The sequence below is a fragment of the Neofelis nebulosa genome, chromosome 3, assembly GCF_028018385.1.
Source record: "Neofelis nebulosa isolate mNeoNeb1 chromosome 3, mNeoNeb1.pri, whole genome shotgun sequence".
Taxonomy (NCBI): Eukaryota; Metazoa; Chordata; class Mammalia; order Carnivora; family Felidae; genus Neofelis; species Neofelis nebulosa.
Window position 1 is genome coordinate 2,099,507 of NC_080784.1, and position 26,001 is coordinate 2,125,507.

The 26,001-nt window shown below is 53.3% G+C and overlaps 1 protein-coding gene across 11 annotated transcripts in view; it reads left to right on the forward strand.

The window, feature by feature from the left end:
- The window catches only part of DLGAP2 (DLG associated protein 2), a 791,131-nt gene that overhangs the window by 659,254 nt on the left and 105,876 nt on the right, over positions 1-26,001 (forward strand). For all 11 annotated transcript variants that reach the window (XM_058719822.1, XM_058719819.1, XM_058719818.1 and 8 more), the window contains 2 exons: positions 8,301-9,373; positions 19,562-19,773. In XM_058719822.1, the coding sequence (XP_058575805.1) occupies positions 8,301-9,373; positions 19,562-19,773 (1,285 nt within the window). The remainder of the gene's footprint in view (positions 1-8,300; positions 9,374-19,561; positions 19,774-26,001) is intronic.

Below are 26,001 nucleotides of genomic sequence, written 5' to 3' on the forward strand. Positions count from 1 at the left end.
GACCTTTGAGCCCTCCGACTTCCTTCTTGCTTTGCAAATTGTTTTGGATGTTTGGGACCCACTGCGTCTCCACATGAATTTGAGGACTGATTTTTTTTCCACTTCTGCAAAACCAGCAGGAATTTTGATAGGCGTCATGTTGAGTCTGTAGGTGACTTTGGGTAGTATTGAAAGTCATCTAATCCATGAACACAGGATGTCTTTCCATTTATCTATGTCTTTTTTTTAATGTTTATTTATTTTTGAGAGAGAGAGAGAAACAGAGCATGAGTGGGGGAGGGGCAGGGAGAGAGGGAGACACAGAATCGGAAGCAGGCTCCAGGTTCCGAGCTGTCAGCACAGAGCCCGACGCGGGGCTCGAACTCACAGACCGCGAGATCATGACCTGAGCCGAAGTCGGACGCTTAACCAACTGAGCCACCCGGGTGTCCCACCATTTGTCTAAATCTTTAATTTCTTTCAGAGATGTTTTCTAGTTTTCGAGATACAAATGTCTCACCTCCTCAGTTAAATGTAGTCCTGACCATTTGATTCTCAAAGACATTACTGTCAATGGAATTGCTCTACTAATTTCATTGTTGGTTTGTTTGTGGCTGAGATGTAGACACATAACTGACTTGCACGCTTTGATCATGTAACCTGCAACTTTGGTGAATTTATTAGCTCAAATAGCTTTCTTACGGATTCTCTGGGATTTTCTCTCTCTAGGAATATGTCATCTGCAAATAGAGACAGATACATCTCCTTTTCTTATTAGGATGTCTCTTATTTCTTTTTCTTATCTAATTGCCCTGGTTAGAACTTCCTGTTCAGGGTTGAATAGCAACACCAAGAGCAGAAGCCCTCGTCTTGTGCTGATCTTAGGGCAAAAGCTTTCAGTCTTACACCACTGAGTATGTTAACTGTGAGTTTTTCATAAATGCTGTTATCACGTTGAGTAAATTCCCTTATGTTCCTAGTTTTCTGAGTGTTCTTACCATGAGAGGTTGTTTGATTTTCCCAAATGCCTTTTCTGCATTTGAGTTGAATTGGTCACGTGTTTTTGCTTTGGTCCTATTACTCTCTTGTAATATGTTGATTTTTCTATGTTGAACCTCTTTTGCATTCCCGGGATAAATCCCACTTGGTCATGGTGTATGATACTTGGAATACACTGCTGGGTAGGTTTGCTAGTATTTTGTTGAGGATGCTTGCATCTGTGTTTATAAAAGATATTGGTCTGTAATTTTCTGTCCTCATGATGCGTTGATCTGGCTTCCATATCAGGTTATGCTGGCCTCATAGAACGAGCTAGAAAGTGTTCCCACCTCTTCAACTTTTTGGAAGAGTTTGGGAAGAACTGGCATTAATTTTTCTTTAAATGTTTGGCAGAATTCACCAGTGAAGCCATCGGGTCCTGGGCTTTTTCTTTGTTGGGAGGTTTTGATTCCTGATTGAGTCTCCTTATTGTTATTGGTCTGATCGGATTTTCTGTTTCTTCTGGAAATAATTTGTGTATTTCCATGAATTCACCCATTTCATCTAGGTTGTCTATTTTTTAGTGTAAGTTGTCATAGTATCATAATCCTTTTTATTTATGTCACCAGAGGTAACTCCCCAGTTTCATTTCTGATTTTAGTCATTCGAGCAGTCTGTCTTCCATTCCAGCCAAAGGCTTGTCAATTTATCGGTCTCTTCAAAGAACCAACTTCTGGTTTCGTTGATTCCCTCCATCATTTCATTTATCTCTGCTCTAAGCTTTACTATCTCCTTCCTACCTCTAGCTTCACACTTAGTTTTCTTTTTCCATCTGTATGAATTTTAGGGTCGGCTTTTGAATTTCTATAAAGAAGCCAACTGTGGTTTTGATAGGGGTTGTGTGGAGTCTGCACATCAGTTCGGGAAGTGTCTCCACCTTCACCGTGCTAAGTCGGTCCACGAATAAGGGACACCTGTCCATTGGTCCAGAGCATCACGGACTCCTCCTGCCGTGTTTTGCGGTGGTCCACATACTCACCTTGTACTCATTTGTTAAATTTTTGAGGAAACCCTTTGTTGATGGGGGTTCAGGTAGGGTCCTCTTAACATATGGCGGGAGACATCTTTCCTACCTTCACGTGGTAGATACAGGAGTAGGTTCACATGGCTGTTTCTTATCACACCCCCCTACTCATGCGTATGTTGTGAGGTCCCGACGGATGCAGATGAGACCGTGGGCCCGAAGACTTACGAGAGAAGGAGGCTGAGGCAGGTGCCTCAGCAGGAAGGATGGGTGGGTGTGTAAAGGGTGAAGGCAGCAGAGAAGAGAAAGGGAGCCAGGGCAACCCCAGGGACGAAGTGGAGGCACCTCACAGCTCTGCACGGGGGCAGAAGACACGATGGTAAGTGGAACTGGTGTGGGAAAAATACACGATAGCAGAATATTTCACTTTTCGGCAAGCGGCTCCATAGCCCGCTCACCAAGTCCGTATTGTTTGGTGTCATCTTGTGCGGGCTGCTTTTTACTCTTAGCTTCTACCTTTAGTGAGGATGTTCCTTTTAGGGTGCACGGCAAGTGCAGTGACGATGACGGGGAAACACGTCTGCCCAGTGGGCACATAGAATAAAATCAGACGAAAGGCAGGCAGGCACCTCACCTGACTCGGTGAGCTTCAGGCCCCCGGGAGACACAGCTGGTGTCCTCAGTGCGGCGGGACCTCGGGGAGGGGTGCCTGCCTCCAGGGCTGGGGTGCAGGAGAGGTTCCACGCGTTCTCCAAGACTCGGGCCTGAGCCCGTCGCCGCAGTGTGTGCCCAGCCTGGCTGGCTCACGCCTGGGCTTGGTGTGCAACCAGCAGCCGGTTTAATGAGAAAGGGCCCATGGGGCCCTCACCCAGTACCTTCCCCCACCTGGTGGCAGCTGGTGCTGGCAGCAGGCCACCCGGAGCTGTGCACACGCTGCATGTACGTGCAGGTCTGCGTGCCTGTACGGCCTCAGTGACTTTCCCCACCTGTCCTTCCAGCCTGGGCTTCCTCAGCTGCGTGTGAAAAGCGCTGGCTCCCTGCACATGGTGCCCACACCCAGAGATAGCGTATTTTTTAAAGTTTTTATCCCTACACTCAAAACATACTTTTTCAGATTAGAACACCAACAGTCTTGTGAAATCCCACAGTAAAAGGTGCCTTTACCCTGTAGTTTGAATTTGGGGAGACAGCTAATGGATAAGGAGGATTAGACCGCCGTTTTCTCTTGCCTCAGAACAAAATATGGTGCGGTGAGTAGCGGGCAATGAGGGAGCTAAGGTGCCCCCACATTCTGTGTCTGTTACCTCACTTAACACAGAGAGACTGCCAGCCCCCGAGTGTCTATTCCGTGTTCCAGAGACTTAAGACAAAAACAACCTGTAATACAGGTCTCTAATGCACGTTTTAGAACCGCCATTGTTTACAGAACAGTATTTTGTTGTTTGTCGTTGGGAGCGATATTATTTTTAGCAGGCAGTGCGTCAGTTTCCATGCCTACGTCAAGGCACTGAGTCCCGAAGAGCAGAGATGAGAATGTGTTCCGATGTGTTACATAATCCAATTCAATTCATTACGGCTAAACTTTTATCTTTTGTACTGTTCTTTCATGTGGCCGCATTCATAATGTAGCTTCTGGGCCGAACGTGAGGCAGAAATAGGATACGTGATTGGAGCCGTAATGGTTGTGCTTTTTAATATAGAGGAAGATTAGAATTGTATTAAATTACATGTTAATGGAAAAATAAAGCAAAAGATAATAGGACGACAACTTTATGCTGCTGTAAAGTCTAGATCACAGCACATAGTTTTGCTATTTATCAGCTGGATATTGAATTTCCTTTGAAAACTTGCTTTTAATTATATTAAAACATAATATAATCTACACTATCCTCTCCTAATATATTAAAGTGCTCTGGTTATAATTTGGCTGTTGAGAAAGGAAGGCGCCCAGGAGCTCTTCCAGGGCAGACACTCCCATGAGGCGGTGGCGCCCCTCACACCAGTGAGGTCGGGCTCTCTTTGGAGACAAGGGGTCCCTGCTCCGGAGGACGTGCAGGAGAGGCCCCTGTGCTGCCCTTCCTAGGAGACAGCCCCGCCCCTGCTCAGCGTCCGGTCCCGGCCGCTGTCCGTCGCTCCCAAGCAGGGTAAGTCGTGCCCCGACTCCTTCAGGATCTGCGAGATTGTGCCTCTGCCTTGTAGGATTTGTCCGCGTCTAGCTGGCCTGGACAGGTGGCGGTCCAGAGCCTGCAGAGGGGACATTTTGAATCCATGTCTGGGACCAGGCACTTGGCAGATGTTCGCAGGGGATGATGCTTCCTTACGTCAGTCACCAGAAGACTTGGTCAGAAATGATGTAGGAGACGACTGGCATCTCTTAGGTTTCTTTCCTATTTCCCACAATTGCCCCGAATGTCTGTTTGGCGTCTGCTGTCGGGTGTCCCTGACCCCAGGCTGCAGGTGGCACCTCCCAGGTGAGGAGCTGCCAGGACAAGGACAGGGACGGGACGGGACAGGTGGGCGGGGCGGGCTGACTGGTCTGGCCTGAGGCTGGAGCAGCCCGGGGAGGGGGCTGGGCCAGCGCAAGAGCAAGGGGACAGCAGACAGCTTCCTCCCTGAGGAAGCGGGGCGCAGGTGCCTCGCGGAAGCTCGAGTCTTGTCCTGCCTCCAGGACGACGCACAGCGGGCACCGCCTCCCCCGGGGTTGCCTGGACTGCGGGGCTCTTGCAGAGTGCATGCTGCCTGGGAAGGAGCCCACAGAACAATGGCCAGAAATAGGGGTTGTTGCATTTGGTTAAAGCGGCATGCCTCACCGGCAACGAGGGGCGGGAGGGAGGGCCTGGCCAGCCCACCCGGTCAGCAATGGCCTCCGGCACGCGCTCCGGACTGGCGCACGGCCATCCCCCGAGCAGGCCGTCCCCGGGGCCGCTTGGATCCAGGCTGACGACTGAGGACTCCGCAATGAGCCGGGAGCCGCTGAGCAGGGAGGGGCAGGCTGGCATGTGCACGGGCAAGCGAGGGAGGGAATGAGGACAAGGGGAGGGGAGGCAGGCAGGAGGCCGCTGCTGTGGCCCTGGCTGGCGACGGGCACTCAGGGTCTGAGCCAGGGCAGGGAGGAGGTGGGAGCAAGTGGCAGCCCTGGAGGGCACGGCCGGGAGAGAGCCAGCAGGTCTGCCTCTGGGGCTTCCCGGACCCTGACAGCCTTTCCGGGACAGCCAGCAGAAGGCGCCCGGCCACCCCGGGGTCGAGTGTCCTGACACGGCAGCCTGAGCGGTCCCTGCACCCTGATGTCCTTGTGGGGAAGGTGGCAGGGGCTGCGGAGAGGGACACAGCCCAGGCCCATCCAGGGAGCCAGCTGGTCTCCGTTTTCCCAGGACAGAGAGCTGTCTGGGCACCCCCAGTGGGACGAGGAGGCTGGGGCCCTCAGATCCTGTCTGGGCCTATCCCACAGTGTCTCTCTCCTCGGTGCTCATTCTCACGCCCTTCCCACCTGTTCCCGTGACAGACAGCTTCCATCTGTGTCTCCTGCTTCTATTATATGCATATTATGTAGCGTATGTGCGCATGTGGATACATGTTTTACGTATACATACTATATATGCACATTATGCACTGTGAGAGTCTGTGTTTCCTGCATGTATTACATACACGTTATATACATATAAATGGATGGATACCGTTATGTACACTGTATGTGCATATTTTATAGTAGGATCTATTTCCTGCATAAATTATATGCGTATTAAATATTATTTGTATGTGCCACATATAGATATGTGTATTATATATGCATACCATATATGCATGTGATATACTAGACTATTTCCTGCATATATTGTATGGATATTATATGCTATATATCATATATGGATATATGTATTAGAGATACTTGACATACACGCTATTATATCCTGTAACAGTGTATTTCCTCCATATATTACGTATACATTTATATACATATATATGGACATTATACATACTGTATATGGCTATTATATACTAGTCTGTTTTCCTGCATATATTATATGCGTATTAGTATATGTGCATATCATATAGATATATGTATTATATATGCATACCATATATGCATGTGATATACTAGACTATTTCCTGCATATATTGTATGGATATTATATGCTATATATCATATATGGATATATGTATTAGAGATATTTGACATACACGCTATTATATCCTGTAACAGTGTATTTCCTCCATATATTACGTATACATTTATAGGGGCGCCTGGGTGGCGCAGTCGGTTGAGCGTCCGACTTCAGCCAGGTCACGATCTCGCGGTCCGTGAGTTCGAGCCCCGCGTCAGGCTCTGGGCTGACGGCTCGGAGCCTGGAGCCTGTTTCCGATTCTGTGTCTCCCTCTCTCTCTGCCCCTCCCCCATTCATGCTCTGTCTCTCTCTGTCCCAAAAAAAAAAAAAAAAAAAAAAAAAAAACGTTGAAAAAAAACATTTATATACATATATATGGACATTATACATACCGTATATGCCTGTTTTCCTGCATGTATTATATGCATATTAGTATATGTGCATATCATATAGATATATGTATTATATATACATACCATATATGCATATAATATACTAGACTCTCTTTCCTGCATATGGATATTACATGCAATATGTATATATTATATATGGATATATGCATTATGTATACATACTGTATGTGCATATTGTATATTGTAATAGAGTCTATATTTCTTGTATGTGTGATATATCTACATTATATACATATATTATGTATAGATAGGTTCATTGTATATATATACTATATATGCATATTATATATTGTAATAGAGTTTGTATTTCCTACATAGGTTATATGCATATTTATACCACATATGCATGTTGTATATGTATACATGAACTGTACATAATGTATGGATATTACTATAATAGTCTTTATTTCCCATCTATAACATGCATATTGTATACCAGATATGCATATATGTATGTCATATACTGTAACAGAGTCTATTGTTGCGTCTGTTTGGAGACCTCTGGAAGCAAGCTCTGAACTGAGTCTGAAGCAGAAACACTGAGTCAGTAGGAAGCAGGGGTGAAGGAGAGGCTTCTCTGAGGAATCCTGGAATCCAATCACTTAGATTTAATAAACCCAGAACTTTGTAGATGCTGACCCAAGAGCGTGTAAAAGGACGATAATTACAACACCGACAATGGATGGCACCAGAGAGTGCCCTCCTCCTGGGGCCCTGCCTGTTGCTTTGCCAATGTCTTGTCTCCCGTCACACGGAGCAAACAGAAGCACAGGGAGTGTGGCTGGCCCACCTGACCGGCCCGTGGAGTCACACACCACGTGGTGGCAGAGCTGGGGCCTGAACCTGAACGGTTCAGTGTCCGGACTCATGTCCACAGCACGTAGCCACCTGCCTGAAAACAAAGCCAGCCCCCTCTGAGGGATGACTCCTTAGGACTTATCTGTGCACAATATTGCATCTCACGTAAACAAACCATGTTTTTCTGTCCTGGGGAGAATCTTACAGTTGAAAGGCAAGTATCTGAAATGGAAGTTAGGACATCCTGTGTTAGTCCTGCTTTGACACAGACAGGTGGCCTCGAGAAAGCCACCTCTTCTCCCCCTGAGCCGCAAGGACGTGGCTTTAGACCCTTCAGGATTAATGCATGAGTGCATATCACATGAGCTTACTGAGCAATATTGCTAATTAAATAGCAAATGTTACTTTTTAAACTTCTGAAACTGAACCACAGTACTCAAATCTAATTGAAATGTAACTCATTCTCCCCCCCAAATTGTTGATTTGTTTAATAGCACAAAGTCTTGCTGTCCAGAGACCCGATGAATCTCGCAGACAATACATACTTGTGGTTGTAGAACTATATTTAGGGATAACCAGAGTTTATGCTTCTTTTTTTTTTTTAATGTTCATTTATTTTTGAGAGAGAGAGAGAGAGACAGAGTGTGAGCAGGGGAGGGGCAGAGAGAGAGGGAAACACAGAATCCGAAGCAGGCTCCAGGCTCTGAGCTGTCAGCACAGGGTTCGATATGGGGCTTGAACCCATGAACCGCGAGATCATGACCTGAGCCAAAGTTGGATGCTTAACCGACTGAGCCACTGGGCGCCCTGAGAGTTCATGCTCCTTAATAGTCTCCTACTTTGGAGCAGTCAGCGTACAGGGAAAAATGATTCCCCTCTCCGGTGCGCAAAACTGACCCCTGAGGACCGGATAAAACAGTGCCCTCGTGGGGTGTCCAATAATTGACTCTTCCAGCACGTCAATGAGGGTGGCGGCTGAAACGGCTCTGTGTGTTCTCTCAACAGACCAGCAGTACTCATGGTCCCCGACGCAGCACTTCAATGAGGGAAGGTACTCGCCGGCTCCCAGGAACATGAAGGGGCTGCCGGGGGGCCGGGCCCCAGCCCCGCTGTGCTCCGCCCACACCTGCGGCCTCGCGGGCCCCGAGGACTGCGAGCGCGCGCACGACCACCTGCACCATGTGCAGGAGGCCAGGCAGCCCTACCTGCTCAGCCCGGTGGACGGCTGCCCCCTGGACCACCACCGCTGCTCCCCCGGCAGCTCCGTGCACTCGGAGTGCGTGATGATGCCCGTGGTGCTGGGCGACCACGTGTCCAGCAGCACCTTCCCCAGGATGCACTACAGCTCCCACTACGACACAAGAGACGACTGCGCCGTGCCACACGCCGGCGCCAGGGCCAACCGCATCCCCGCCAACCTCCTGGACCAGTTCGAGAAGCAGGGGCCTCTGCACAGGGACGGGTTCCACACGCTGCAGTACCAGAGGACGTCCGCGGCCGCGGGGCAGCGCGGCGAGAGCCCGGGCAGGATACGGCACCTCGTGCACTCCGTGCAGAAACTCTTCACCAAGTCGCACTCGCTCGAGGGCCCCTCCAAGGGCCACGTCAACGGGACCAAGGGCGACGGCCGGGCGGAGGACCACCACCACCACACCCACCACCCCAAGCACGGCAAGAGGAGTAAAAGCAAGGAGCGGAAGCCCGACGGCAAGCCCCGGTCGGGCGCCAGCAGCTGGTGGAGCTCCGACGACAACCTGGACAGCGACAGCACCTGCCGCACGTCCAGCGTGGTCAACAGGCACCACGTGGACCACGTCTCCCACTGCTACCCCGAGGTGCTCCCGGGCCCCTTCGGGGACCTGTCCCTGAAGACGTCCAAGAGCAACAGCGACGTCAAGTGCTCGGCCTGCGAGGGCCTGACCGTGACGCCCGACACCAAGTACATGAAGCGGAGCTCCTGGTCCACGCTCACCGTGAGCCAGGCCAAGGAGGCCTACCGCAAGAGCTCGCTGAACCTGGACAAGCCTCTGCTCCCCCAGGACGCCAAGCCCGCCCTGAGGCCGTGCCACTACCTGCAGGTAAGGGGTCCGGGCCGCCTCCCGGCACGGTCTCGCTGACAGGCAGTCGCGGGCGGTGGGCTGGCCTCTGAGGCCCTCCCAAGGCGCCCCCTCCCCCCCCCTCCGTCAGTCCTCGGCCCCAAGCGCGGTGGGCTGGCCTCTGAGGCCCTCCCAATGCCCCCCCTCCCCGCCGTCAGTCCTCGGCCCCAAGCGCAGTGGGCTGGCCTCTGAGGCCCTCCCAGTGCCCCCCCTCACCCCCCTCCGTCAGTCTTCGGCCCCAGGCTCGGTGGGCTGGCCTCTGAGGCCCTCCCAATGCCCCCGCCCCCATCAGTCTTCGGCCCCAAGCGCGGTGGGCTGGCCTCTGAGGCCCTCCCAATGCCCCCCCCCATCAGTCCTCGGCCCCAAGCGCGGTGGGCTGGCCTCCGAGGCCCTCCCAATGCCACCCCCTCCTCCCCCCACCCCCCCCCCCGTCAGTCCTCAGCCCCAAACGTGGTGGGCTGGCCTCTGGGGCCCTCTCAATGCCATCCCCCATCAGTCCTCAGCCCCAAGCGTGGTGGGCTGGCCTCTGAGCGCCCCCCACCCCGCCCCTGTCAGTCCTCAGCCCCAAGCGCAGTGGGCTGGCCTCTGAGGCCCTCCCAATGCCCCCCCTCACCCCTGTCAGTCCTCGGCCCCAAGCACGGTGGGCTGGCCTCTGAGGCCCTCCCAAGGCGCCCCCTCCCCCCCCCCCCTCCGTCAGTCTTGGGCCCCAAGCGCGGTGGGCTGGCCTCTGAGGCCCTCCCAATGCCACCCCTGTCAGTCCTCAGCCCCAAGCGCGGTGGGCCACTCCTTTGGTGCCTCCAGGGCTGGAGGATGTGGCCCCAACGACAAAGCACATCAGCCCCTGGTCTGTTCCCTCCCTGGAAGGTGGTCTACAGCCAGCAGGGCCCCCCGACCTCTCCCGACTGGAGTGTGTCTGAGCCTTAAAGCACCACTGGGCATGCCTGGAACACGTATCTGCTCCTCCGGGGCGGCCTCTGGGCCTTTGTCCGGGGCGGGCAAAGACACACACAAGTGAATGGGGCGAAGGGCGAGAGCCGCTCACGGTGGGATGCTTCTGTGACGTCCCTGAGTGTCCGCCTCCTCCTGACACCATCCCTGAGCACGCTTACAATTAAGAGGCGCCTGCTTCCTCTACAGATGCCTCCCAATCCCTCTTACCGGCTCCCGGTGCCCTTAGCAGAGCTCAGAACCGGGAGAGTTGTCTTGGGTAGGGACGGGACGGTGTTCCCCTCCCAGTCCCTTGTGCGCCTGGAGAGACCTGACCCCTAGAATGAGGGATGCTGGTGGACACTAGCTGAGTCACCGGGCAGTGGACTCACGGGGCAGGTGGACGACTGTGGGTCTTTCCAGGGTGCAGGTGGCTGCAAAGATGCCACCCTGGCACACTGTCTAAAAGCCAGCGGTTCTGTTTTGAAAGGAAATGCTAACAAGTCACTTTCACAGGCAGATCGACTCGGAGACACGAGTTGGTAGCGGGGTGAGATGTTGTTTGTAGAGCCGTGGGAGAGGCTTCAACTTTGCTTGTGGTTAGCAAGCCCCAGTCCTATATGACGTACGAGTCTTACCTGCCCGTCTAAAGGAACGTGACAAATAGACTCAGGGTTCGCGCCGGCCCCTGCTGGAAATGCAAAGTCTCCCGCTCTTCTCTCTGCGGCTTCCTGGACACTTCACCGTGAAGTTGTGTCTCCGGTGTGTGGGCCCCCGGGTGTCTGCCCCCGAAAACTGCCCCTTTCCAGGACACGTCTCCTGCCACACGTCCTCTGTGGTGCCTCACACCCTGGGCTCTTCCTGCCCTTGACCAAACATCCTTTCTCTGTCCGCCAGCTGCTGGTTTTAATTTGTTTTCATTATGGAAAATACGAAGCCCCTGTAAAGGCAGGAGTGTAAGAGAGTGACCCCTGTATGCTCGCTACCTCCCTTCAGGAAGGTGGGTTCCCAGAGGGTCTTGTCCCGTCCACACCCCTCGCCCACCCACGCGGATGGAAGGAAATGCCCGCATCCCAAGGGCCCGTTCCTGCACTCACCTGTAAAGGATCCACACCAGAAGATACGGGCTCTGTCTTTAGAAGCATAACTGCAATACTGTCCTCAGACATCAGGAAATAACGATCGTGTGCTAGCTTCACACATGTGCTCGGGACTCAACTGTCCCCATTGCTCCCGATTTCTTTTTAACGGTTTGGATCTGGATCCAGATAAGGGGCTACATGGAAACCGGTTCATCTGTCTCTTTAAAGCCCATTGTTTCCTTCTTCATTTGCTCTCTCTTTCCTTAAAGTGCATGTATGTATGTGTGTGTGTGTGCATGTGTGTGTGGGTGTGTGTGTGCATGTGTGTGTGCATGTGTGTGCGTGCATGTTGTTGAGGAACCAGCTCTGGAGGAGCGGCGTCCCTCGATCTGGTTCCGTCTCCGCCAGCTTCACGGCGTCGGTGCAGGTGCCCATCTGTCCCCCCTTGGGCTCCTGTGGTCCCTCTGCTCATGTGCTCATGCAACCCACTCCTCAGCTGTCCTCCCCCTTCCCTCCCAGAGCTTCCCCAGTGCAGCCGGTGCCTCAGGGGTGAAGGTGAGCGGGGGCTGCCCTGGCCAAGTTCTAGACCCCTGGGATACGCGGTCCTGACACAGACGTGTGGCGGGTGGTGAGGAGGACCAGGACCTCAAGAAGTTGTGTCTCAGTGCACAGACCCACACCTGTGCTACAGCAGAGGTGAGCCCAGGGCGGGGACAGTGCCCTCTGGAGGACGCAGCTCAGCACTTCCTTCCCGCCCCGCCATCATCTGCTCCATCACTGTGGGTCACTCTGGTGAATATGGCGGTGACCTCACAAGCGGTGCCCCTGTCTCCCCAGGCTGTCTGTCCTGGTGTCCCAGGATGTCACGGACCCACGTCCAGCCCTCACACAGGTCTCCCCCTGCCGACTGTACTACCTTTCCTGTGGACATGTGAATCTGCGGACCCTTGTGAGCCCAGGTTTCTTTCCCAGCCACAGCCGGGGAAGAGGAGGAATGTGTCTGCAGACCCTACAAAATAAAACTTAGGAGACAAGAAGGGAGGAATAAGCGCTTATAAGTTCTGCTCACATTCGTTCCCCCGAAAACTAGGCAGGCGTGGAGCTAAGAGAGGGAGCTGTGTTTTCCTCCACCTTCGGTCCGTACGGACGCTGAGTTCATGCCAGAGGAAGGCTCTTTGTGTTTCTAAGTCGGTCGAAGCAGACAATAGACAGGATTGAAAGAAAATGAGGATGCATTTTATGCTCTGAAACAGATGTTTTCGTCTTTTCTACCTCTGCAGACAAAGCACCTAAGGTCAAACTTTTAATGAATGTCACGCTGACTGGGGGCTGACAGCAGCCCTGAGCTCAGGGAGTTCTCCATGCGCGAGGGGGGAGGTGCCCGCGGGAGGGCAGTCACGGCAGGCGCACCTGCCTTCCCCGGCAGACCTGTGGGCCTGGCCTGCCCCTGGCTCCGTGGCCCCTGACCCATGGCTGCAGCGTCCCCACTGCCCCTCCCCTCCCAGGCTCCCCCTCCCGCCCCCTGTCTCCCCTCTTGGGTGTCTTCACCCGGCCTGTGGGTCCCTCCTGGTGAATCGGTGGCCTTGGAGATCTGGTGGCCACGGTGTCTGGCGTCTACACAGGAAGCACTTCATATTGACGTGTTGGGAAGCAATCAGAGAAAAGTAGCAGCAGAATGAAGTACAGTCGTCTGCACACGGCTGGGGAGCACCTCAGACTCCCTTCCCCAGGCTCTGGGGGTCTGGCCTCCAAGCAAAAGTTCAGCGAGAAGATCAAGCATGCACCCGAAAGTGCTTCTTAAAAATGCTACGTTTCCCATGGGGCGTCTGGGTGGCTCAGTCGGTTGAGCGTCTGACTTTGGCTCAGGTCGTGATCTCGCGGTTCATGGATACGGGCCCTGTGCTGACAGCTCGGAGCCTGGAGCCTGCTTCAGATTCTGTGTCTCCCTCTCTCTCTGCCCCTTCCCTGCTCACACTGTCTCTCTCTGTCTCTTAAAAATAAATAAACATTAAAAAAATTTTTTTCTTAATTTCCCAATTGAATTTGTTTCCGGGTCCTGTTACGTGGTCTAGAGAAACCACCCATCTTTTTCCAAAGAGAGCCTGTTTATTGTTTCTTCATCAAGCATCTGAAAGGAGTCTCAGTACCAGCCATCGGCTTCCAAGCGATCGGACGCGAAGGGTCTGTTGTAACTCAGGGCCGGGGGCCGTGCACGCTCCTTGAGGACTTGCTCGCCCCGGACCCCCTTCCCCAGCGGCTGCCGACCGTGTGTGCGTCTCCTTCCTGCCTGACTCCCACACCCTGTGCCGGTCTGCCCCTCGGTCTGTGCTCATCTGCTCGGCTGTCTGTGACCTGGGTGCCCAACAGGCTGCAGGCTTGGAGTCGGCAGACCGCCCTCCCCCTGCGGCCGGGCCCTGATGCTGCACAGAGACCTCGCGCCTGTGCAGGAGGTGCACCTGTCCCGTGACGTCGCTGAGGACACTTGGAAACCGTGAAAGGAAGCTGCCCGGTGTCCCCTGAGCAAAAGGAGGCTGATCCCAGCACTGGAGGGTGGGCGAGCCCCTGACCCCATGTTCTCACTGGACTCCTGCCTCCTCATGAAAGCGGCTATTCCCACAGGCTTCATGGAAGGCCCTTCGGTTCTAGTAGGAGCACAGCTGGTGTGGCCGGCGGGAGGAGCCCGCGCTCAGCTACTCTGCCCTCAGTGCGTGCAAACCACGGTGCCGGAGGCAGGTTCCAGTCTGGGAACCTGGCCAGGGACCTGCTCAAGACCTTAGGTCATGGTCACTCCAAGGCAGCAGTCTCATTGCCAAGGCCGGAATGAAATACCAGGCCGGGAGGCGTGTCCGAAGCCACTTTGGACACGAACGCACAGTCTTGAAAGGGCCAGAGAGGTCATGCCTTTCGGTTCTGGATCTACCTGCGGCCCCCCCATCAGTGGGCTCACTTAGAGTGGCTCCTGGGTGTTGCCCACACACGGGCAGCACGTGATCTGCCTGGGACCGTCCACAGGAGCTTCAGGGACTGTAGGGCCGCTGGGGTCACGTGACTGCCCCTACAATCGGTCCCCCCCCAAGGCTGTCCCCAGCGACCCGTCACCATAGGAAATGGCTTGGCGTTGCAGCCACACAGAAATTTCGGTTGTTCGGGCCACTTTTGCAACTGCCGAGCTGCTGTGTCCCTGGTGATGTGCGCCCTGTGCTCGTATCTGTTGCCCCCTTGTCCTGGTGGAAATGGCTGGTCCTTCTCCCAGCCCCTCCCCATCCCCTGCCTCTTACAGGGCTTCCATGTGCTTCCTGGCCCACGCCCCCAAGAGGTCGCATCTCCTCACGCATGTGGCAGTTTCTAGGCAGCCTGTCACTCCTGTCCCGTGCAGTGTCCCCATGACCAGGCTGGCGAGTCTGGGAGCAACAGCATCCCCTAAGCAGGGTTCACCTGGAGGGCTTCTTCACGGGGCTGTGGGGGTGCTGCCTGCCGCATGACAGGAGACCCCACCCCGGGCAGGTCTGGGGAGAAGGAACCTGGAGGCGGGACCCCTAGGAGGCAGAGTCCTGAGGACCACAGAGCCCAAGCCGGAGAGAGCCAAGCAGCACCATTCCAGCCACCCTCGGGGCAGGAATAATGAGTAACAGGCCCACAGAATGGCCAGCCACCAGCACTGGGTCCCACGGCAGGACATCAGCCTTCGTACCTGAAATTGTCCTGTCCCACAGTGACAGCTTTCAGGGAATGTCTGTTGAGATGAATTCTTCGTGGGGGGAAGTTGGGGTTTCAAGTGTTTGCCGGCCCTGAGGCTGATTTTGTGTTGGTCAGAGTTTGCGGTTAGATTCGACAGTAAAGCACGAGCCCCTTGAAGATCGTGGGTCGTTAGCCTATGCCGCGGCCTGAGCGAACATTCTGTTTCATCCAGGTACAGCTAGGAGTGACGTCACCCGCATGACACGTGGCCACTGTGGTGTTTCCAGCAGGAAGTCAAAGAGCAGTCATGCCTGAGTGGGAGGGCCCGGGGGTCTCAGGCTTCTTGGGTTCAGAGGCGAGACTGTTCATGCGGCGCCATCGGGCACCTCTGTGCGGTGAGGTCCCTCTCTGTTCTGCTTCCCTACCCGCGGGCACGGGCCTCCCCCGGCCCGGCCCGCGTGTTTCCCGGGAGAGGGCGTCCGGATGGGTGGCCTGCAGGCGGCAGCAGGGAATTCACTGAGTGAGCAAGGTGGTGCTGAGCCCAGCCCTCGGGGCAGCATGATTACAGGCGGGCCGGAGTCTGGCCAGTGGCCCAGGACTCCCGGCCGTGTCTGGCTTCTGTCCGTCGTCTGTCCTGGTCTCGGCAAAGGAAATGGAAACCGCGGTGGCCTGAAGAAAATGAACTCAGCAACTGAACGGTGGCGCACAGGGTAAATGAACATACAGGAGTGAGCCAATGAAAAGGCAGTCCCCAGCCACGCTAAGGAGACCTGGGTCCCGGGGCTAATCCGGGCTGCCTCGCCCTTGCCTCACCTGGCAGGATGCACGTGGCCCAGCGCAGGCGGCACCCTGGCCTCCAGATTTTCTCCGCGGCTGACGGTGGGCCGATGCCGGGCTGGACAGCTGTCTCTCTTATGGGGGTGGCCCATGCACCTGGACGTTGGGCAGCATCCCTGGCCTCTGCCCACTGGCCGCCAGCAGTGCCGCCATTTTGGAGACAGAAACCTGTCTCCAGATGTTGCCAAATGTCCCAGAGGGACCTTCAGCTGAGAAGCATCCGTGTGACCAGATGGCACGAGGCAGAGGGACCTGGGATGCTCAGCTGCCCGCTCTCTCCCCTGGGCTGGTGACCAAGCAGGGGGTCCGCATGCATCACTCCCTGCGCCCTGTGTCCCCGCCCCCATCGTGATGACCTCCCCACCTTCTCTGCACTCTTCTTGCACTGATGACGCATCCGTGTAATCGTTCAAACAACTTTCCTGTCCGTAACGATGGCTCATGAACTCAGCAAAACAAGTGTCCCATTTATAACGAGTTTCATAATGTCCCCTCGACTGTTGTAAACTGAACTTACACACTGTGATCTACACACACTACTTGAGACACTCATGTCTTTAAGTCCCCAAACGCTAACGTGACAGAAATAAAGGGAGGATCACTTTCAACAGAAAGCGTGAATTCTAATGGCAAGCGCTGTTCAGACTGGAGTGCTGGGAAGCGTGTTCCTTCCTGGCTGCAGATTCACCGGAATTTAGGGCTACCGGTTAGACTGGTGGGGGCACTTATAAAGACACCGGATTCGCCCACCTGGTGGGGTTTTTGGAAATGGTAAAAAATTCTTGGTGAAACATCAAACCAAAGCTCTCCCTTCCCTTGATTTACGTGGTTACTTGCAGTCCTGAAGAATTCATTGTTCATTAAAATTGCAAACACACGCACACACACGCACAAAACCCCTTTGATTTAGATACCACACAGGGTTAGATTCAAGGCTTAAGTAACTAGATGGGAAGAGACATTCAAAGTCATATAGGATGTGAGCCCGGTCTTCACTGGGTGAGATTGCTTTGTGCTTCCCCAAAACTAGCATCTCTGGCCCTGGGATGCTGTGATGCTCTCCAAGTGTGTGACTGTCACAACTGTCCCATGTTTCCATGATGGCCCCTGGAGGCCACCCCCACGTAGAGCTGTAGTCCTGTCCAGTGGAAATCCGGGGTTCGGAAGCCCAACTGTCTTGCTCTCAACGATATCCCCATTGGCTAAAGTACCTGGTACACATTTAAAACAAAAAACTTGTTGACTGAATGAAGAAGACATTTCCCTGCAGGACACACAGCGTTCGATGCTATTTTTCTTCCTTGATTTCAACACCTGAAAGGGAACATTGTTCAGAGCCTGGGCCCTTTCACCCGTGTCTTACTGCTTAGAAGGAAAGGAGGATGTATTTTAATACGCGGAGCTGAAGTATCTTTGCAGCGAAAACAGGAGGCTCCTAAGGTCAACCACAGGAAAACACCTACTCAGAAATGATAAACCTTGCTCCTCGTCATATGCGGGTGGATGATGGTCACTAGACGCAGCAAACACTGTACTTCGGATTTGCAGAGGCTGGTGGCTGTTGTCAGGAGACAGCCATCTGTGCATTCACTCGCTGGAAACCACAGAGGTGTGTGATGTTTGTGGCTGGACATTTGGCCACTCTTGTGCACCTGCTGCAGGTGTTTGATGCTGTAACACACCAGAAAGATTTTTGTATATATTTTTAGAGAGAGAGAGGGAGAACGTAAGCGGGGGAGAGGCAGAGAGAGGGAGACACAGAATCCGAAGTAGGCTCTAGGCTCCGAGCTGCAGCAGTGACCCCGACGTGGGGCTGGAACTCACAAACCGCAAGATCATGACCTGAGCTGAAGTTGGACACTTAACGACTGAGCCACCCAGGGGCCGTGAGGACCGATTTTTTTCTTAAATTAAAAATAAGTTTATTTTCTGTTGTAACTGCAGTATATGTTCCAAGTGGTCAATCTGGAAAACACCAGAATGAAGAGAACTGAGGACTCTCCCAGGGATGACCCCCACTCCACATTCTGCCAGCTGTGTCTCCATGCATAATGCAGGCGTATCTATTTTTAAAGTATAAAAAAAAATTGAGTGCAGACTGTACCTTAAAACCTGCTTTCTTTCTCCCCCGTGAACCTCTTTCCATGGCTGAATACATGTTCCTCTGCAGTTATTTTGGGGGCTGAAGTAGGCATTGTGTGATTGTGGTAAGTACCGAAGCTGCTTCCTATGGGATGCTTCCGTGTTTCCTCCTTTACCATAGTGGCTAATTCACCAACCCCTGGCACCGAATCTGACAGTCTGCGGACACCTCCACAGAAGCCACTTGCTGGGCCAGAGGGCATGAACAGGCCGAGATCTTCGGCTGTCTTGGTCTGTGGACATGGTCTCATGCCCGTCTGCACCGTGTGGGGACCTGCACACAGGAGCTTAGTGACGCTCCCTGGAAAGGCTGTTGAGGCCACCCGGCCAACTGCTGTTCTGCAGCCACAGGGACTGGCCCGTGTGAGTCCCCCAGCCACAGAGCGCCGTGCGGTCAGAGCTGAGTGAGGACCTGACGACCTGGAAGTTTCTGCTGGAGCCGCCCCTCATCACAGCGTCTGGGTCTGCTCCGCTGCGTGCTCCTGCCGTGGTTCCACAAGCTTCCCGTGTACCTGAGCGAGTTCGGGAACGTGCTGTTTTAGAAAAACAAACGTGCAGATGGGACCCATGTATGCCATCGCCCCCGGGGCTGTCCAGATGCCCGCGCCTGCAGAGTTTACAGGGACCGTGGGGGAGCTGTGGTCCTGGCCACTGTCCTGGGCTATCTGTGCCTGACGTCACGTGCCGGAGCGATGCCTCGGTCAGGTGTTGGAAGGAACTGAATAAGGCGCTTTCCCCCGAACGCGCTGCTGTTCCGAGCTGGTGCGCGGGAGCCGGCAGGGTGCTTGACCAAGCGGGGTGAACGGTGAGGGGCACCTGACCCTGGCGGCACAGAGCAGATGCGCCCGTGGTGCTGGGCACTCAGTGCTGGGACTTCGCTGCTTGCGGAGGGAGGTGCTGGGGTCCCTCCCAGGTGTGGCAGGCGGGTCCCAAGGTGCCCGCCTGCTCTCCCATCTCAGGGCCGGGCCCAGAGCCTGGAGCTGGCGGTGCATGTGGGGCCTGTCGGGTCTGTGAGTGAGTGCGAGGATCCCACACGCCGACGCCCCTCGACCTCCAGCTTCACCGGCTCCTGTACCCGCACCCGGGGCAAACCCCAGGAACGTCGCCCTGTCCCGCCCTCTAGTCTTCCTTGTCCTCCATATCCTGGAGACCTCTGTGCCCCCCAGCCTGCTCAACACGATTTCGATTTCCTTTTATGCCAAAAGGAAGTAAATCTGAAATGTAAACAGTGTTGTTTTCTGGGTGCTGAGATTCCAAGTGGTTTCCTCTCCTCCGCCGTTCCTCATGTGCCCTCACTTTTCCCGTGTCTGTGTATCAGCCTTTTAATGGGGAAAGGCAACAATTGTCCATTAATGTCCTTAGGGCTCAGCTCCAGGAAGCACGTGTCTTCACGCGCCCCGCTCTCAGTGACAAGTGGCCATACGAGGCGTGTCTTCCAGAATTCACAGAGCATCTGTCACCCGCGAAGAGCCCCTGATGCATGCGTGTGTCTGTTCTCCCCTAGGTGCCTCAGGACGAGTGGGGGGGGTGCCCCATGGGCGGCAAGGATGAGGAGATCCCCTGCCGGAGAATGAGGAGTGGGAGCTACATCAAAGCCATGGGCGACGAGGAGAGTGCGGAGTCCGACTCCAGCCCCAAGACGTCGCCCACGGCGGCCATGCGGCCAGAGCCCCTGCTCAAGCCCATCGGACCAAGGCCACTGGCAGATCTCCAAACGTAAGCCCTCCTCCCCCGCTTCCCTGTCCGGCCGTAGGCCCGTCGTGGCCGCCTTCACATTTCTGAGTTGCGAATATTAGATGGATGGCCACCAGTTTCAAGACCTTCAAAAAATGTTTTGTTTAGTTCTTTTAAAAGCCATACGTTTGGTCATTTACTTGGGTGATTTCTATGTCAGTTAATCATAAAGCCACTGACATAGCCAGTGTGATTCATCCTGTGTTCTCAGGTGATGGCAGGTTGGTTTTCCAGGAGCGTATTTGTGTGCACACGTGTGTGTCTGTGTGTGAAAATCGCGATAGGGGCTGTGCTGTCGGCTGAAACTTTGTAAGTGCGTTTGTAGGCAACCTTTCTGTTTGTGGGGGAGGGGACAGAACCTGTATGACTTTCACAAGTACAATAATAGCATATGCTTTATGATACTGTCCAAACATAGATGGCTGATAAATAACTGATTTTCAAAATATAAGCAGGGGAAACTATGTGGGAAAGAGGTATTCATATGAACTGTGCAAAACATGGCCCTTACCACTCGCCTTGCTCTGTCTGTCCAGTCCCAGCAGCTAAGTTTGGATGCATATTTGACCCTTGGGCAACACGGGCTTCTGGATTCGCTGACCCCTTGGCAGTCGAAAGTCTGCGTACGACTTTTGACTCCCCCAAAAGCTTAACTACTAATAGCCTACTGTTGGCTGGAAGCTTCACCAATAACATAAGTAGTCAATTAACACATAATTTATATGATGTATGTACAATATACCGTGTTCCTATAATAAAATAAGCTAGAGGAAAATGTTATTAAGAAAATCCTAAGCGGGGCACCTGGGTGGCTCAGTAGGTTGAGCGTCCGACTTCAGCTCAGGTCATGATCTCACAGTTGGTGGGTTCGAGCCCCACATCGGGCTCTATGCTGACAGCTCGGAGCCTGGAGCCTGCTTCGGATTCTGTGTCTCCCTCTCTCTCTGCCTCACCCCCGCTTGCATTCTGTCTCTTTCTCAAAAATAAGTAAATGTTAAAAAAATTAACGAATTTAAAAAAAGAAAACCCTAAGCAAGAGAAAATACATTTACTGTGCTGCACTGTATCTATTGGAATAAATCCACGCAGAAGGGGACCCACGCAGTTCAGACCCGTGCTACTCAAGGCTCAGCTGTCTGGCTCCTCCCCCTGCAAGCTGTAGGTTTCCCACGTGAAGGTTCGGCACCCGGGGACCCGCTTCTTTGTGTCTTGCTGGTGTCGCAGAGTCGTTCACCATAACCCGTGAGCATGGGGACGAAGCCCCAGACTGAGGTATGATCTCTGTGTCATCCCTGCCCGTGCCTGGTGCACGCGGTGACCAGCAAAACAGCGTTGTGACTCCTCCCAGCCCCTGCAGCTTGTCACTAACGTTAGCATGCAGGGTGCACAATCAAACTGTAAATTGCAGCCACATCTCACACTTCACCAGAGCAAACCACGTCTTTGCGACCTGCTTCGGTTTAAGTCAGTGACCATGTTGGGAATGCCAGACGGGAAGTGGGGTGGAGGCAGACACCGCGGCCTGTCTTACTCCACGCGGGTCTCCGCTCTGCCTCACACAGAGAAGACTGTCGGGTTTGTTGGGGACAAGCTTGGGGCGAGCACTGATGTGCTGGAGGGACGCCGGGGAAGGGAGGTGTGCATAAGCAAAGACACGGTCGGGCAGCGCCATTACTGGAAAGTTTCCTCGGGACTTAAGACGCCGTGGAGACAGGCGCAAACCTGGCCGGCCACCGCAGCAGGGCAGGGAGCCAACCAGCTGTTTCCCTGGGCTGCTTCGGGTCACGTTTGACAATCGTGAAGCATCAGGACTCACACAGGCAACCGCTGTGCTGAGCAGGTCTGGGGGCTCAAGCTGGGGACAGTCACGCGCGGTCTGGGGGCTCTGAACCACTGGGCACGTGGCCACTGGCGTGGGCTGGCATTTGGAAAGTTTGTGATTCATACCACGATTGCATACGTTTAAAGCAAACCACAGGAAAGAAAAAGAAAGGCAGGCTGTGTTTTAATGGTGGGCGGGGATCAGGTCGTGTTCAGAATTACGAACTTTATTTTCGTGTTAATGACTTTCCTCCCCTTTGCCATGCAGGCCCCCAGGGACTAGCCCTCCCCCGACCTTCTGCATGTCCACCCTGGATTTGTCCTCGGGACCTGAGACCACCTCATTCTCCCGCGGGTGGAGACCGCCCGGGGTCTGGTACTGGGTGCCCACCAGACAGCGTTAGGAGTTTACATTTGTAAAACCCACACCATGACCCAAAACAGTCAAAATTCCCTCCAAAACCCAAGAGCCATGAAGGGGCCGAGGCCGCCTGACATCACAATCCAGGTGTGGACCGTCCACAGGTGGAAGTCAGGCTGGGCGTTCGCGCACGGCTGGTTCCTGAGTGCCTGAGCCACGTCCACCCCGGTAGAAGTTGGGGGAATGAGTCATCAGTGGTGCCTAGCCGCTGACCCTCTTCCAGACTTAGCCCGACCTCCACCCTCGGCCCCCACGGCGCCACCCACACTGCCACAGAGATAGCCTGGCGGTTGGGCTGCACTTCCCCACACTCCGTCCCCCCATCCAGGCTTCCAGCAAGCGCTGGGGCACCGAGCTGAGTTCCGTGCATAAGCGTGCGGATGATTCTCTCCCCTCATCTGGCACGGCCCTGGAGCAAACAAGACAAGGAGGGCAGTGTGGCGAGGTGACCCCAGGGTGCCGTGCCCGATAGGAGCCCTCTGTGGATTTGCCACGTCCGTGGAGGCCCCGTGAGTCCGTCATCTGTAGAAGTTCTGTTACCGGGACGCACATCCATTAAGTGATTGCTCTTACTGCCTAGCAGCATCTTCGCCCATGTTGCATTTGTTTAGAATTTTACAGATTTTGGCGTGATTTCATTTCTTGCCATCTTAAGCGGCGTCACAAAAGCTCAACTATTTACTCAGAACCCCCGACTCAGACAAGTGAGGTGGCGAATGTCACAGAAGTGCCCCCACAGGCTTAAAATGAAAGTAGTGGCTTTAACCCCACACCCAGAGTGAGAGCGTTTGCCTGTGGATGGCAGGATCGCGCTCCCAGAGACCAGCGGGTGTCACGGGAAAGTGGACAAAGGAACATGTGGACTCCTAAGAGCAGCGGTGGCCGGGGACCCCCAGATGAGCGGACCTGCGTCCTGGAGAACGTTAACCTGCCCCTCACCTCACCCCTGTGCCCACTGCCTGTGGTTCCTGGGGACCTGCCCTGAGCACTGGGGATGCTCCCGGTCCCGCGAGGATCGTTTGCGTCAACTTAATCTGATATGCGGTCCCTTCCCACAAATAGCGCGTCCCTATTCTGGTCTATTCTACATCCAGACTGTGAAGCAACATTGATAGTTCTTACGTTGGATTTAAGTTGTTTCTTTTTTCTTTTCTGGTTAGTTGAATTGAGAAGTCAAAGCTCTTATAATTTTGAACGTCTCTGAGTCCTCTCTCAGGAGGTTAGCATTTTAAATTTATGGAGAAAGGACTTATTTCAAGAACTACTTTATACATAAAGATAAGCGTAGGTGGATATGAGGTATAAGCATAAGAATCTTATCAGTGTATGTGGGTGTGTATCATGTGTGTGCACACTTACACACGTATGCGTGTATGTGTGTGTGTGAATGTTTTATGACTTTCAGATGGAGAAGACATATCCAAACATTATTCCACAGTGAGAAACCACAAGAAAATGACAGATTTGAATTCATAGTATTAACAACTGACTCATAGTCAAAGTGAACAAACCTACCAACAAATTAAAAGTATCATCATGAAGGTAAAACAATAATTAAAATTATTAATTTTAATTAATGTTTTACTGTTAACTGGGGAAATGTTTTGCCATTTAAGTGTCACACTTGTGTTCTTAATACATGGAGACGCCTTACAAATTAATGAGAAAAAATAAACACCATGATGTAAATATGGGTAAAGCCAGGAAAAGATTATTCACATACCTTAGAAATCACTAAAACTTTCCAGAGGGTATTTTAGCATACCATTTGAAACTAGAAATCTAAAGACACATTCTAAAGAAATTTCTGAAAAGCACACAAAGATGTACAAAAATACAGTGATGTTCACTGTTTCATCGTAGGTCGTTGTAAGAAACTATAAATCACCTAAACACCCATCAGTGAGGATTGGGTCCCACTTTGGAGAACTTGTCCCCTGACTCACCCGCTCCTGTAAGGAGTGATGTGTGCTGTTAGGGCATAAAAGTTTAACCCACAGTCCACTGCTATCGGACTGACTGAGTAATAGATATACCAACACTAGAATGCCGTTTATAGAATATAGTAGAACATTATGCAGCCGTAAACATGAGTCAGACTTGCACGTACTGATGTGGCAAGATACAGGTTGTATAAATTTTAGAAAGCAAAGTGTAGCACGTTATAAAACACGCACTTCCTGTATAATAAAGATGGAGAAATAAGAATGAAATTCCTATAGGTTTATATTACATAAGGAAACAATGAAAGAATACATAAGAAACTAATGAAAACAGTTTATGTCTAAGGAAGGAGGGAAGGAAGTAGACGCCATGGGGGCAGGAGAACAGCCTGGTGTCCATCTTTCCTGCTTGACGTTAATGCCATCACTCATGCAAGTGTGCGCTCTACTCAACAGTGTATGAGATGCATCTTAAATAAAAGGAGAAGGTGAACTGAACTGTCTCATCCGTATGGCAGGACACTAGGTAGCCAGCCAGTCTGTAGAGTGAGGTGTCTGTACAAGTTCGCATAGAAGGATGTCCATTTAATCCTTCATTGGGAAAAGCAGCGTGGGGAGGTAGCAGGTGAACGGAGTCCCAGTCCTGCCTCAGATGTAGGCACGAGGGAGAGTCCATCCGTGCCACCCTGACATCTAGAGGAAAGCCGGGACCCCTGCAAGACCACCATCCGCAGAGCTGGGGAGGTTCAGACCCCTCCAGCAGGGACTGGATTGGCAAGCTGTGTCTCGTGAGGCAGTGTCAGCCTGAGTGTCAGCAGCTGCTCACAGCTGCTAGTGTGGATCCATGGGAACCCCCGGCCCACGGGGAGTGCACAGCCCCCTGCTCTTCTCAACAGCCCTCCGCTGCTGGGAACAGGGCTGGAGATGGGAGAGCCCCTCACCCCACCCGCTGGAGCAGCTGTGCGGTTCCCCACCTTCAGGGAACATGTAGAACCCTGGGGTCCCTGGCTGGACCGCCGCTTCCTGTGGCACAGGGACGTAAGCTGCCAGAGGGGGTGTGGGTAAACGCGCAGGGGAAAGATAGCGGAAAAACCCTCCACCCACAGTCCTGGCTCACATCCTCATCCAAGAGCAGAATAGCTGTCCTGCCACCAGGAGGGCCAGGAAAGGCTCCCAAACAAGACCGGGGCAGGGTGCAGCTGCTGTAGGGCTGGCGGGGGCCCTGGAAAGCACTCCCCCTCCCTGCATTAGACACGCAGGGCTTCTAGTGGCCGCCTGTTCCACACAGTGAACATCCCCCTGCCATCATCACAGGATAGCAAATAGTGGGAGGGAGGACAGCTGGCTAGAAGCCCTGTCAGTGGCCCAGGCACGTGGCGGTGGGGACGTCCAGCCCTCACCCTGAGACAAAGGCAGTGGTGGCCGGATCTCACCTGGCAGAACACGAGGTATGTCCGCTCCCAAACATGAACCCTACTTACCTTTGTTTCTGCCATTGTGCACACGGTGGCCAGCATCCCCCAGAATTTAGACATAGTACAACAAAACCCACTCTCAAGACGCAGAGCCACCCAGAGAATTTAGAGACAGCGAAGCTATCAGAACCTCAGAATGCTTGGTTAACATAACAAAAGACCCAGGGGAAGAGCGTGAGGGATGAAAAGTGCTAGGAAGAGGCAGACAAATACTGCAAATAAAAATCGTGTCAGAAAGAAGGCGTCTTGCCGATGAACTCATCAGTGGACATAACGTAACTGAGTAACCAATCCGGGAGTTTGAAGATAGGTCCCCAGAATTTACCGAACAGAAGCTCAGAGGGGAAAAGAGTGGGTGAAAAAGCAGAAAAGAACATTCCGGAGCCTGTGGGAAAATACCTGACACTCTCGCACACGCAGGATCGGAACCCCGGGAGCAACCGAGGAAGGCGAGCACGTCCCAAGAGTGCCCACAAATAGTGACACAAATCCCAGATTGGAGAATCTCAGAAAATCTCGACAAAGAGAAATACAAGAAACCAAACTCCAC